General features: G+C 41.3%; 1 protein-coding gene across 1 annotated transcript; it reads right to left on the reverse strand.

Moving 5' to 3' along the window:
• Nucleotides 1–204: 204 nt before the first annotated feature.
• Nucleotides 205–11,109, reverse strand: LOC307077685 (interleukin-12 receptor subunit beta-2-like). The gene is made up of 16 exons (XM_079739128.1): nucleotides 10,996–11,109; nucleotides 10,503–10,644; nucleotides 9,875–10,117; nucleotides 9,425–9,548; nucleotides 9,082–9,272; nucleotides 8,469–8,623; nucleotides 7,673–7,817; nucleotides 6,952–7,025; nucleotides 5,967–6,177; nucleotides 5,588–5,770; nucleotides 5,382–5,480; nucleotides 3,207–3,353; nucleotides 2,352–2,483; nucleotides 2,053–2,146; nucleotides 1,833–1,914; nucleotides 205–1,492 (listed from the first exon to the last, which is right to left on the reverse strand). Exons 2-16 carry the CDS (start codon nucleotides 10,567–10,569, stop codon nucleotides 1,061–1,063), a joined length of 2,379 nt encoding a protein of 792 aa, XP_079595254.1. The 5' UTR covers nucleotides 10,570–10,644; nucleotides 10,996–11,109; the 3' UTR covers nucleotides 205–1,060.
• Between the last annotated feature and the right edge of the window lie 2,366 nt (nucleotides 11,110–13,475).

The following is a 13,475-nucleotide window of genomic DNA, read 5'->3' on the forward strand; positions in this document are numbered from 1 at the left end:
GATCTATTGATTAGCTTAAAATAGAAAAGGGAATATAACATCGCAACATATTGAAAGCATAAATAAACTTAGGGAGTATACTCATTTTAATGACATTGATTTTCCCAATAGGGACAGTGGGATAACAGACCAGGTCTGAAGTTTCTTTTTGCATTTCTCCAGCAAAGGGTTATAGTTTTCCTTAAGTAGTTTGTCGAAGGCGGGTGTCACTTATACTCCAAGATACTTAAAGCCATATACTGACCAAGAGATAGGGCATTCAACGAATACAAAGATAAGTAGAATATTAATAATAATACCTTCTCGTTGCACAAACCAGGTTTGCATTAAGAAAATGTAGGCCTAGTTTAAGACTAGAGATAAGAGTTTACTCACACACACACACACACACACTCACACACACAATTATCAACAGTTCAATAATTAATGCATTTAATAAATAATGCATTCCTGCGAAAATAAGTGAAGAAATTCATCACTTTAATTTACCAGGAAGTCAGCGATAAGTCACACCTACATCCCGCAACAGGTAGGTAAATGGAACACAGAATTGACCTACTGTTTCTCATCAATATGCACAACGGTTGGCATATTTATTTGCCGGATTTAATGTTTAGATACGATTTTTCAGACTTTGATCCAGCTCCCTCAACCTTTTCACGAGGATAAACTGAGGATAACTACAAACGGTTAGTCAAACACATCTACTACATTTGTTCAATAACAATAGTTTCCTCACAGACTAATGTCCTTGGGCAAAACATTCAAGAATGTAACTATTTTTATTTTTCTGTTTTTTCTGTTTTTTCTTTAATCCAGGAACAAATAAAATACAACACAGCCTGGGGCAGATTACGTTGACTCGTCTTTGATATTTTCAAATGATGTGCAACAAAATAACCTTAATATATTCCCCAATGCCAGCCAAGAGGGCACTTGTGAGTCCACATGTGTGGTGGGTTCAAGCCCCACCTGGTCTCAAATTGCAACCATGCCTAAAATAATAAAGTTTGTTCAGCCATCACCTCTAAAAAACACAGTTTATATAGGTTCCAGCCTTTCAGCAATCATTCTCCCATAAGTTTCTGCAGTCAATTTTCACTGCATCAAGAGTCAGCCCCCCCCCAAACACGATGGGTTCATCAAAGACATTGCTGGGGTAAAAGTCTATACACTCCTCCTCTTCCTCCTGCCCTTCCTCCAGTACACTCTGCTCCGCCTGGGAGGTGATGTAGCCGGCGGTGGTGCCTGTGTCCTGGGAGCTGTGCGTGTAGTGGGAGCTGTCTGAGGTATGGGAACAACTTTTGAGGTAGGGGGTCTGTGGCACCGTCCCTGAATCCCAATCAGGCCGATGGACAGAGGAGGCGTCGGTGAGGCCCTCGTGTTGGACGAAGTCTTCGTCGTTCTCCTTCTGAATCTCCAAGAACTTCACAATGTCTTCCTCTTCTTCTGAGGTGAAGTCGCTGGGGTTCACGTGGAGATCCATCTTGCCCTTCAAGGAGTCAACAAAGAAAAAATATTTGTATTCAGTGTAGGGCTGCAATAATTAAATGTTATCGTCTTTGCATGGAATGAGGATATAGACTTATCGTGATACCTAGTTGTATTTTCCAATTGAATTATGATGAGAAAATGTGCACTTAGAATCATAAAAATAAGAGTTTTTAGATATTTGAGTGAAAGGAAATTTATAAAGTTAATTACAAAAATGTAAGGACATTGCTATCAGCTTCTATGGAATGACCCTCAATTAGATAATTAGATATTTATCAATATCGTGTACAGTTTCATGATAAAATGTGATAATACATTTAATTAATTCAGTGACATACCTTGTTATCTGTAAAGGACTTTGCCCACTTGCTATTGCTGGGATCTGGTACATCTTTCAGTGATATTATAATCATCTTCAGCCTACAGAGTAGGATAAGAATTGCACGGCGCAAATTATATAGCAACACATGGCCCCATCAATGTGTTGCTCTAAAAACTAGATCTTAAGGGTAAGAACAATCTGCTTCTATTGAATAGTCGTCGGAATACATTCATTACCTTTTCCATCTTGCTAGCAACTTGAAGAGAAACAGCAGAAGAGTTATGATCACTATGGGTGCCAATAACAGCCAGGGGGATAGGTTGGTTTCCTCTGAAAGAGTGAAAATTAGGAAAACATGTAAGAACACTTGCTAACCCATGACATGTAGACCCAGAGATACAAAGAAATTGGTTAAATTACATGTTCGCTTAACCCTCAGATTACATCAGGGGAAGCTATGGTCAGTGTGGAATAAATCTAACGGTAAAAAACTAATTGAAAGGAGTTGACCATATAGCAACAGCATGGGTCTTACGTTGGATGATAAACTTGATTGTTTCTCCACGGGGTCCTTCACCTTGTTCTGTCCAGGCTGTCACCCAGACTATGTAGGTGTCTGGAGGCAGATTGTCGATGGTGTACTGACGCTCTGATGCAGGGACATGGTCTGCAACACACAACCATATACAACACACAATGACATACATCATAGATGGAAGGATTATTTCCGAAAGTGCTGTACACAAGGACGTGTGACGCCAATGCAATTATCAACTCTTTAAATTGGCCACATACTGTTTCACAAAATGGAGAAAGTCGGGGAAGGTCTCATTTCCGAGTTAAATTAGAACCTGTATCTGAAATCTTATAGTCATCCTTTGTTTTTTTTCTAGTAGTCCCTTTAAAAGATTTCTCAGATCTTTCTTGGAGTGTTGAGGGGGGGACAGCCGGGTCATGGAGTGGGGGTGGGGAGGGTGTCATGAAGCCGCTGGTTTGGTGGTGCATTCCACCATAGGGTTTCGAGGAGGAGAAGGTGCAGAGCTGGGTTTTGGTGGACGGACTGGCATGTGAAGAGTAAAGTGGTGAACGTAATACGGCAGTCGCTTGGTGTGAGAGGTCAGGCCACTTTCATCTGTGCACTAGGGCTGCAACTAAACATTATTTTCATAGTCGATTAATAATGCAAAGATTTCTGATGATTTATTTAGTCTATTAAATGTCATTAATAATTGTAAATGCCAGAGTTTCCAGAGACAAAATGATGCCATATATGTGCTGGGTTTATCTGACAAGCAGCCAAGAAGAAGTAAACTATCAACTAAACTAGAACCAACGGGCTGCGTGCGCTACGTCATGGCTTTATCGTTCGGTCCCTGTGCATTATACTCACACATGCGCTCGGGGTCCTTGTTGTTTGTTACATGGACGGTGTAGTTTCGGACACACCCTCCACGCTGTTGCAGGCGAATCTGTGTCCAGGTCAAGGTCACCTCATGGCCCTCACCGTCCCTGTTGACCGACGGCGCACCTGTTGGCACTGTAAACCAAAGAGCTCCTCGTTTACATGACGCACTGGAAAATCTGATTTCAAACCGCAGACAGAAAGGATTTTAAAAAAGGCTCCATAACAAACAGGTGTTGCTAGAACACCTGTTTGTTATGGAGCAGGTTTTTTTCATTTGTACATTTACATTTACATTTACATTTAGGGCATTTAGCAGACGCTTTTATCCAAAGCCACTTACAATAAGTGCATTTGTTATAATAAGTACATTTGTCATAAGAAGTGAAACAATATATCGCTGTCGGTACAGTAAAGATGTTCATAGAACCAAGTGCAAGTATTACAATCGCTAGGCTAACCCATTCCCCGTGTAAAGCAATGATAGCAGCTACTGTAGATGCTACACAATTAAGTACCTTGAATAAGTGCAATGTACAAGTGCCAGGACGTACAACATTCAATGGTGGCTGTGCATTGGTTTCTATGCAGAGTCGAGGTGAACTCTGAACAGGTGAGTTTTGAGTCTTTTGCGGAAGCTGGTGAGCGACTCTGCGATCCTGACATCGGTAGGGAGCTCGTTCCACCACTGAGGTCCCAAAACAGAGAAAAGTTGTGACTTCGCTGATCGACCTTTGCTTGCTCTTAGCAATGGCGGTACCAGACGTCCAGCTGAGGTAGTTGAGCGGAGGGATCGAGCTGGGGTGTGTGGCTTTACTAATGCTTGGAGGTAGGCAGGGGCAGTTCCATCGACTGCCTTGTATGCCAGTACCATCATCTTGAATCTGATGCAAGCTATTACAGGGAGCCAGTGGAGGTCTCGGAAGAGGGGGGTTACATGTGAGAACTTTGGTAGGTTGAACACGAGGCGCGCTGCTGTATTCTGGATGCGCTGCAAGGGTTTAATCGCAGAGGCAGGGAGTCCAGCCAGGAGCGAGTTGCAGTAGTCGAGGCGGGAGATGACCAGTGATTGGACTAGAAGCTGAGCTGCTTCCCTTGTGAGGAAGGGCCGGATCCTGCGGATGTTGTAAAGTGCAAATCTGCAGGATCGGGCCACCGCAGTGATGTTTGCGGTGCAGCATAACTGATTGTCCAACACTACACCAAGGTTTTTGGCAGTTGGAGAAGGAGATACAGTGATGTTCTCAACAGTGACCAGTAAGTCCATGTGTGGGCAATCTTTCCCTGGTATTAGGAGGAGCTCAGTCTTGTTGAGGTTAAGCCTCAGGTGATGGGCAGTTGTCCAGGTGCTGACTTCTGCCAGACATTCAGATATGCGTGTTGCAATCAGGGCTTTGTCAGATGAGGGAAAAGAGAGAAATAGCTGAGTGTCGTCAGCATAGCAGTGATAGGAAAAGCCGTGGGATGTAATTACAGAGCCCAGAGATCTGGTGTAGAGGGAGAACAGAAGAGGCCCCAGTACAGAGCCATTTTGTAACATGATCATTTAAAAAAACAATTATTTTATTTGACTAAAAGTCCTATCAAACGGAAGTCGAACGGCATTTCTTTCAAACTTTTTCCTGAGGCGTCATAAAACCAGAGGTTGGGGCGGGACAAAGCTCTTCAAAAAATGTTTGGGTTTGTGAAAATGGTTAGGGTAGAGCTTACCGATGATGTTTGAATACGTCCAAAACAAAAGCTAGCCGTAAATCCCCATGATATGAGTAACAGAAGATAACAGAGCAATGTAATTGAACAAAATACTAGTCAGTTTAACACCAGTGCCGGCACACATACATTTCTTTTAAAAAAATTAGCTACATTTAATCAATGTATTATTCTTTCTATATCGTGATATTGAAGTAATTCAACCATAGGTTTACGCAACTTTTTTCATGATTTCTTTAATTTTGTTGGAACATTAACAAATCGCAGGTCTGTACTATATTAGCAGTTAACAAAATGTATTTGTTTATCCAAAGTGACAAGGTTTTATGCCTTAGGGATTTACTTATACAGTTAAATTTATTTAGTTTTACCAATCACAGCCTCTACCTTATTAGGCGGGTGGGGCCTGGCATAGTGGCTGCAAGAGACTTCTGCTGGGAAGACCGCACTTACCTGACACTAGAGTGTTGACACCAGTAAAACTGGCCTTGCCCAAAGCGTTTTTATAGAAGACATACACCGCTCCATCATAGCACTCATATGGATCAATCTCTGCAAACCAAAAGAGAACAATTCATTCAATTATTAGGCTGAGAAAGTGAAACAACACGTTTTTACAGTGAGCATGTAAGCATCTCTTCCTTGTCACTATGACATACCTGTGATTACTGCCTGGCTCTCTGCGCTGGACAGTCGCATCCATTGGAGCTTTTCAAACTGCTGGTCTTGCAGATACCACTCAACCAGATAGCCAGTGGATTGCAATGTAGGGTCTGCCTTACTCCAGGAGAGGGAGACTTTGTCCTTGCTTTCAGTGACACGCAACTCTTGAGGGGGCTGAGCTGAAGATGGAGGAGTGGGTAGTTGAGATGATGGTTCATTGAACATGAGTCTATGATGTAAGGGTCACACTGACTGATTCATTTTACTCCACAGTACAGTGATATTGTAGTAATTTCTAAATAATAAAAACGATGAATTAGGAAAGAGAGACAGTATAAAGGCTTCATTGCAACAATAATTAAATAAGCACCTCACCTGTTTTGAAAAGGGAGGGGACGCGGGCTGGAGGGGAGGAGCCTTTGGAGTTGTATGCAGACACCGTCACCAGGCACCTTTCACAGGACTGGACTGCGAGACGTGCGTCGTTGGCACTGACATTGTGGGTGGTTCGGTTTTTCATGTGATCGTCATTTATATGGACTACGTATCCCAGCACCCTCCCTCTGGCCTCAGATTCATTCAGCGACTGCAGGGACAGAAGGACGTTCATTGTATTTTTTGCAGTAGGACCACACTGCAGAAAGCGTGCATTTGTCAATTGATGTTTGCTAAATAAATAAACATGAAGCATAAGAATGTGTTTTTCTTTCCAGTGTTTCCCACTGGCTACGGGCTTCTTGCAGTACAATTTGTGTAGAAAAGTGGGGATGGCACTTATTCCTCAACCACTGCATTTGATTATATCTTTTTTTTTTACATTTGCATATGAGGTAGTCAGCGAAAGGTCCAGATTAATTTTAATTGGTATATCTGAGGTAAAAATTTAAACTCCCAAAAAGTATTCATAATAAGGAGAAATAGCAATGCAGATGGACAGTAATGCTTTATAGGGACTGCTTTTCGCGTAAACTGAAACAGCCATTTTGTCTGGTTTTCAGTAGCCTCTCTTGCTATGACTAATTAGGTGTGTGTGTGTGTGTGTGTGTGTGTGTGTGTGTGTGTGTGTGTGTGTGTGTGTGTGTGTATATGGTGATGTGGTGTGGTGTGTACATGCGTGTCTGTGTAAGTGTGAAACCACAAAAGTGGTTAACGGCTGACCTTTCATTTCTGTGGAAAATGTTAAGTACAACAACCATAACTAATGCCTTGGCTACAGCAATGGAAATGTGTGCAAACCAACAATGTTCTCTAAACCAGAACTAAACCCAACCAAACTATACTATACAACTATAGTAAGACAGCAAATATGTCAAACAAGTTCTTAAAATGTGCAGAAGACCAAGAGGTTGAAAACACTTACCTTCCAGTAAACAGTTAACATGTTCGGTTGAGAAGTGGCCCTGGCAAACCAGATGTCAAGTTCCTTGTTGGGAGCTGCAAAACGACAACACTCACTGTCACACAAGCTGATGTCCCACTGTGGAGATCTGAGACTAGCGCATGCTAGAAATGCAGCTCCATTCCTGTTGGAGCCGATCATTTTCTTTATGTGTTCTTTTGTCCCGTGGCTCATACAACTGTTAACAGACAACAAGGTTTATTCCTATGTAAACTTTGAGCATATAAGACTTGAGAGGAAGGGAATGATGATTTTCCCGTACACAGAATTAAGCAGGTCTGTTAGACTTATCAAGATTTTTACATTTAAGTTTGTGCACTGCATTTGAAATTTGAAAGTGGAGTACTAGGTCATATATTTAGGGAAAAGGTAAGCTTTCAGCCGTTTTGCTTGTCATAAATCACCCATGGGAAACTTTTGCAAAAAATGAAGCCATAGCTGCTGAAACACATTTGGTTAAATACAAACAAGCACAAACAACAACCTGCCAGACTGAACAACTAATCCTTCCAAATAGAGTGACTCTACTGTGCTGTACTCACAAGGGGAATTACAAAGCGGTATAATGCGGGCTGAAAAGGTCCCAAGAATGTGAGACCATGAAATTAATGTGAAAATACCAAATAATACTAAATGTTGGTCTCCAGACATTGTCAAGCCACAGCGGCAGGCTATCACTTGCCTTCCTCCTGAGTCCTGTTTTGGACCGGTCTGCTCCAGTCACTCCAGAGTCCAGTGTTCAGCTTGGCTCTAGCTCTGAAGCAGTAACGCCTGGATGGTTCTAGAGAAAGGACGGAGGTCAGCTCAGATGAGCTGCTCAGCCAGTCCTGAAGACAACCACACGACAAACACAATGTTATTCACTGCTGGGCTTAACTGTCGGCCTAGTCATGTTTAAAAAATAATGGTGAAAATAAATGGAAGGCTGAGAGTGAGTAAACGTTTCGGTTACAATGACAGTACAGTTGACATAACAATACAATTATTCCCTACTGTTAAACTTGGACTTTTAACATGGCCACTTGCATCAAAAAATTCTGAAGAGCATTTTCCATGTCATGGTCGAAAAAATATGAATAAGCAAGATTTGACGACTCCTATATTAGTCTGGCATTGCTTCAACAAAGGGACGTGTGGCATATAATTTAAAAACATTATGATAAGGAGTCTGGTATACATCTCTGCAAGGTCCTTTGCAAGTGCGTTCATTCGCATCATAACATTTAGGGCTTTTACATCAAAGCGTCAAATTGCAATGACTCCATTTTTGGTCATTGTTTAGTAATAAATCATGAATTGATTGATCATTATGGGGAGAAACAGGTTACAGTATGTTTATATTTATTTAGGAGAGCTGCAGTTTATATTTACTGCAGTTCTCTTCAGTCTTCTCAATAAGGCCAAATATTGCAAACCAAAAGAAACCAATGATGCATTCTTATGTACTAACAAGCCCTCTAACAAACATCGGATCTTACAGAGTCTGGATGTGGGATACATTCCTCCTCTGCACCCATCAGATCCGTAACCCCGTACTGGACCTGTAGGTGGTCCTTGAGGGAGTGGCGCCAGGTGATGTTACAGGACCTCGAGGAGCACTCCACTAGGTTCAAAACGGGAGGCGAGGGCTTCACTGTAGGAATAACAAAAAAAAAACAGAGCTAATCTCAGACCGGGACAGGCCACTAGTCAATATAGTAAATACCGCACCAGAGAGCAGGTTCTCAAATAAAAGGTGACATCAACCATCAGATCGAATATCCACCCTGACGGGTAAGATAAACAACCATACGACTACACGAATACACTGATTGTAACTGTAATCCCCCCCCATTCTAAAAACGACCGTAATCTTAAGTGATCTTGTTTCTTTTTAGCTGATTACAGTTAGGTGTAGGGTTAAGCAATTCACTCGAAAGAGAAATACTTTGACCCCTATGTGGTTTTCGAAATTGACTCATCCTCTCGTATATCCGCTACTAGCTTTATCAAAACTGTCAATGAACATGAACACCATTGCAAACACTGCAGTGCTCCGTTTCTCATATGGTTTGAAGAGGGTGATGAGTGGGTGTCCCGTCGCTTCCATACCGATGTCGCTGAGAGTGAAGTTATAGGTGCCAGACTCTGCCTGCCCCAGCTCGTTGTGGGCGAGGACCACCACGGAAATCATCTGGACGGAACCCTCTACCTTCCAGTTAGTCCTGAACGACCCAGGGTCCTCACGGGACCCAGGGTGATTCTCTGGGATGCCCTTGGGTTTTTTGGGCAAAGATGTCACCCTGTGACACATGAGGTGTTCATCAGTCAAATGAATACACCGGATCTAATAATAGTGACAGGTAACTAACTGATTATCGCAACTGGAAAACCACATAATACAAGTGTGCCTTTCTACTGTTGAGCAGCTGATAGTGATGAGGCATTATCTCACCGTAGAGTAGAATGAGTATGTAGATAGGTGTCCGTCAAACTTTTCCATCTACACTCCACAAAACCAATTTGTTTGTCAATATAATTCTTTATGCACGTTGGGGCTCCATGTGCGCCTGGTGGATCTACACCAAAACATGGAGAAATCCAAACCCAGTTAGATTGAATAAAAGGGAAAACAAACACGTTTCCTCAACAGGGTGTGACAATGGGAATAAATAAGATTTGTTATTATGTTACGTTCCTTAAATACGTTTTTGTGTTCAGATAAAACCAATATGGACTTTCATAAACTATCACAAAATGAAATTCAACAATGTTGTATGACTGTGTGTGTCATTAAAGTATCAATTCCACCAAGAACAATAACATGGCAGTTATTTTAACCGCCAGCAAGCAACAGCCGTTGGGGAATTGGCCTGCTAAAGATTGTTTCAAATAACGTACTTACATCCTGCACGAATATCAACTCCACAGAGTTCGACCTTGCACTGGCAGCGATACGTCGCACTGTTAGTTATGTTTACAGCGTCAATGTACACGGTGGACGAATTCAGACGTTTGTGTTGGCGCAAGTCTTTGCCTAAATACATTGCCATCTCGCAGGTGGATGAAAACGTGCAGAAAATCCGAAAACTGGAGCCTCGTTTCACAACTTCTCCAGCGCTGGACCAGATCTTGCATGTTTCAGAGCCTGGAAACAGAGCACAAGTTGAGATGTTCAGCTTCACCTGCTGATGTCAGTTATCCCATTAGCAACTTATGTTGGCTTTAGATTTAGCAACAATTGTGGAGATATCATGTTCATAATAATAAAAACTGGACGGATTGACAGCTATTAGATAGCTGTAGTAGGCTACAAAAGCGAAATACTGCATGTTCAACAAGGAATCATGGCGAGGCTTTTACTGTGTTCCAATTCTTTCCATGTGAAAGGTGCAACTTTGGCTCAACGTGGGATTATTTCGATACAAAAACATTTGAAAGTGAAATGCAGGGCGGCCTATAATTAATATTATTATTAATTAAGTTGTAATAATTAATAATCTGTCTAAACGCTATGACGAGTTGAATCTCACCTGTAGACCAATGCACAACCAGCGCTGTGACTATGCGAACGCACCATGTTGGGAATTTTGGAGCCATTTGTTGACCCGCGACGTTGTTCCTCTTCAGCGGTTCCCAAAGGACCACATCACCAAGTTAACAAAAGTAGGCCAGCTGACAAAGTCAAATAAAACATCATTTATTCCTTAGTTAAATCATTTGGGTGCCATGGCAAAAATCTTTAAAAGAAGACACAAGGACATATACTGATGCTGAACAATCAGCAACATCACACCAATGATACGAGAACAATCATTGCCAAACAGTATTATAGTCTGACGCCAACTATTGTGTTTATAACATATAATTATGTAATCTATAATTGTCTATATTCCTACACTTAAAAGGAAATGATCAGCGTTTTAGAGATCCGTTAAATCAGCCAGAATATACACATATAGGCTTACAAATAAATACATATTTAACACTTGCAACACTTGTCCCCTGGAGCGCTTCATGTCTTGCCTGTTTGGTCGCGAGAACCATGGATTTATGTGATAATAAATCACTTGGGACCCGAAGGAGCTTCTTCTGGTGGACTGCCGTCTCTCAACGAAAGAGAGACACACGGTGTTGTTTTGGCACGTGGATTTAACGCAATCGAACTATCTCTCTATCGGCAGCTCTATGCCTTTAGGACCCTGAGGAGCAGGGGAGGAGGATGTGCAAGGGGTGAGCACAAGATTTGAACTTTCCTTTTTGCACCAAACTTGGTTTCGGTGGTTTGCTGATCAGATATCCTGACAAGCTTGGGGCTTCCATTTGGCAACTGAATAAGCAACTAATGGAATATGCATTATTATTTTTAGCTAACTTGGTTGTTATCAAGGGTCTGGCAGGCATCATCATTTGGGCCCGGCCCGTTTGATGGAGGCTAATGGGTCTCTGTAGGGGTTAGACCTTTGTGTTTTGTTTAGAATTGTGGGGGTGGCCTTTATTTGATACGTCCTCCCCCCCCCCCCCAGTCCCAGCTTTCATCCCCATTTAAGCCCTCTTAGATATTTTGTTGATTTCATTCAACATTATTGTGCACTTCTTGGGTAGACTTTAAGTTTAGATAATGTGTTAAATAAAATATTATAACCTTTTGTGACATCAACCTCTGGTGTTGTCAGGCATCTCTTGCATGAGTAAGTGTGTTATCAACAATCGCACAGATATTACATCGTCATAAAGAGTGAATACACTTAACCATATCTATCTATCTATCTATCTATCAATCAATCAATCTATCTGTCTGTCTGTCTGTCTGTCAGTCAGTCAGTCAGTCAGTCAGTCAGTCAGTCAGTCAGTCAGTCAGTCAGTCAGTCAGTCAGTCAGTCAGTCAGTCAGTCCATCCGTCTGTCTGTCTCTCCGTCTATCTGTTTGTCTGTCTCTCTCTCTTTCACTATATCGTTCAATCGATCCATGGATTGAACTATGAATTGTAGTGGATAAAACCCCACACTTTAACTAATTAACTAAGAGATGCCGAGAAATACAGGGTTTGAAAGATAAAGACTTTATTATCACTTGCAGAGGAGCTATAACAAAACCTTAGTTGGTCGGACTAAGAACTCCTAATCAGGAATCAGGCTTCAAGTTATATTCTCAAATTGTCTGGCTTCCCCCTACATGCACTAACCAATCACAACATTGTGTCCCCCACCCGAGTTCCCCATTAACTTAGCATGCACAAGCTCCTTCCCTGAGTTCTCAGTATATTACAGTGTACAGAAGTTACATCTTGAACATTAGAGTTGTATCATATGTAGGGTAGTAAAATACTCTGTGATTAAAGTCCACTTGTCACCTTATTAATTAAACTGATCTGTATTTCTACTTGTCTCTCTATTTATCTACCTATTATCATTATTTTAATATTACAGTTTTTCTCAGTCGCTTTGGTACATTTCTCAGATCAGAATTGAAATTTGCAAAACAGTAAGTGCATTTCTCAAAACAATTCGTACAAATAGCAAAACACCATGGATTTCATGCAAAAGCCAGTCTCTTGCTCAAAATCTTTAGTTTGTTTCTCAAAAGTAAATATCTGTGTCAATGAACATGTCAGTGCCATCACAATGACAAGTCCTTGTGTCATTGTGTACGGATAAGACAGTCAAATTGCTTAGTCATGTTGTCAATATAACAGTGTACTCTGGAGGGATGTTCTGATGTAAAATATGGCTAAAGTTTTGAAGACAATTATTGTAAATTGTAAGTTACAGCTTAGTGTATGTGGAAGATTGATTGCAAGAGACTGGACAAGATTCACATTTACGCTTTGACTGTTTGTACTGGAATTTGTTGACAGACCATGTCATTGCTAGAAATGTGAACATAGGAAAATCTCCTTAGGGTAAACTGTACATGCATTGCTGTAGGAATTACAGTGCAGTCTTCCTACACCTCCTGACGTTCCTTTCTGTTGGGCCACAAATTCTCATTCTCACGCAGCCTCACTCCTCTTCCTCTTCTTCTCTCTGGCTGTTGACCCTGTCCAATTCCTTGTCCTTCCATTGTCAGACAATGTAACATTGTGTTGTGCTCCAGCTATATATATATACTAGCCAGTTCATGGTTCAGGAGATACACCTTTGAGCTATTTCAGTAAACTGGTTGATTGTTGGTTGATCTTCACACATTTCCCTTCTTTAGAGAAAGTCAAGATTCACCTGGTAGCAATTTACCAATTCAGGACAGATTTAGAAAAAAAGTCTAATGAAAATGTATAGAAATATGCTTGACATATTATGACAACTTGTTCAACCATTTTGCATGTAAAGACTTATGCAATGAACTAATGCCTAAATGCTGTGGGGGTGAGACTATTCAATAGAGACCCATTACAATACATTTTGGATCAACATGACATAAGCAATTGATAATGTAGGAAAGAGCAGAGAATTGTACATAATCATTTGCATGAACATTTACATTTACATTTACATTTAGCAGACGCT

Source organism: Pollachius pollachius, assembly GCF_949987615.1.
Source record: "Pollachius pollachius genome assembly, chromosome: 7".
Classification (NCBI taxonomy): Eukaryota; Metazoa; Chordata; class Actinopteri; order Gadiformes; family Gadidae; genus Pollachius; species Pollachius pollachius.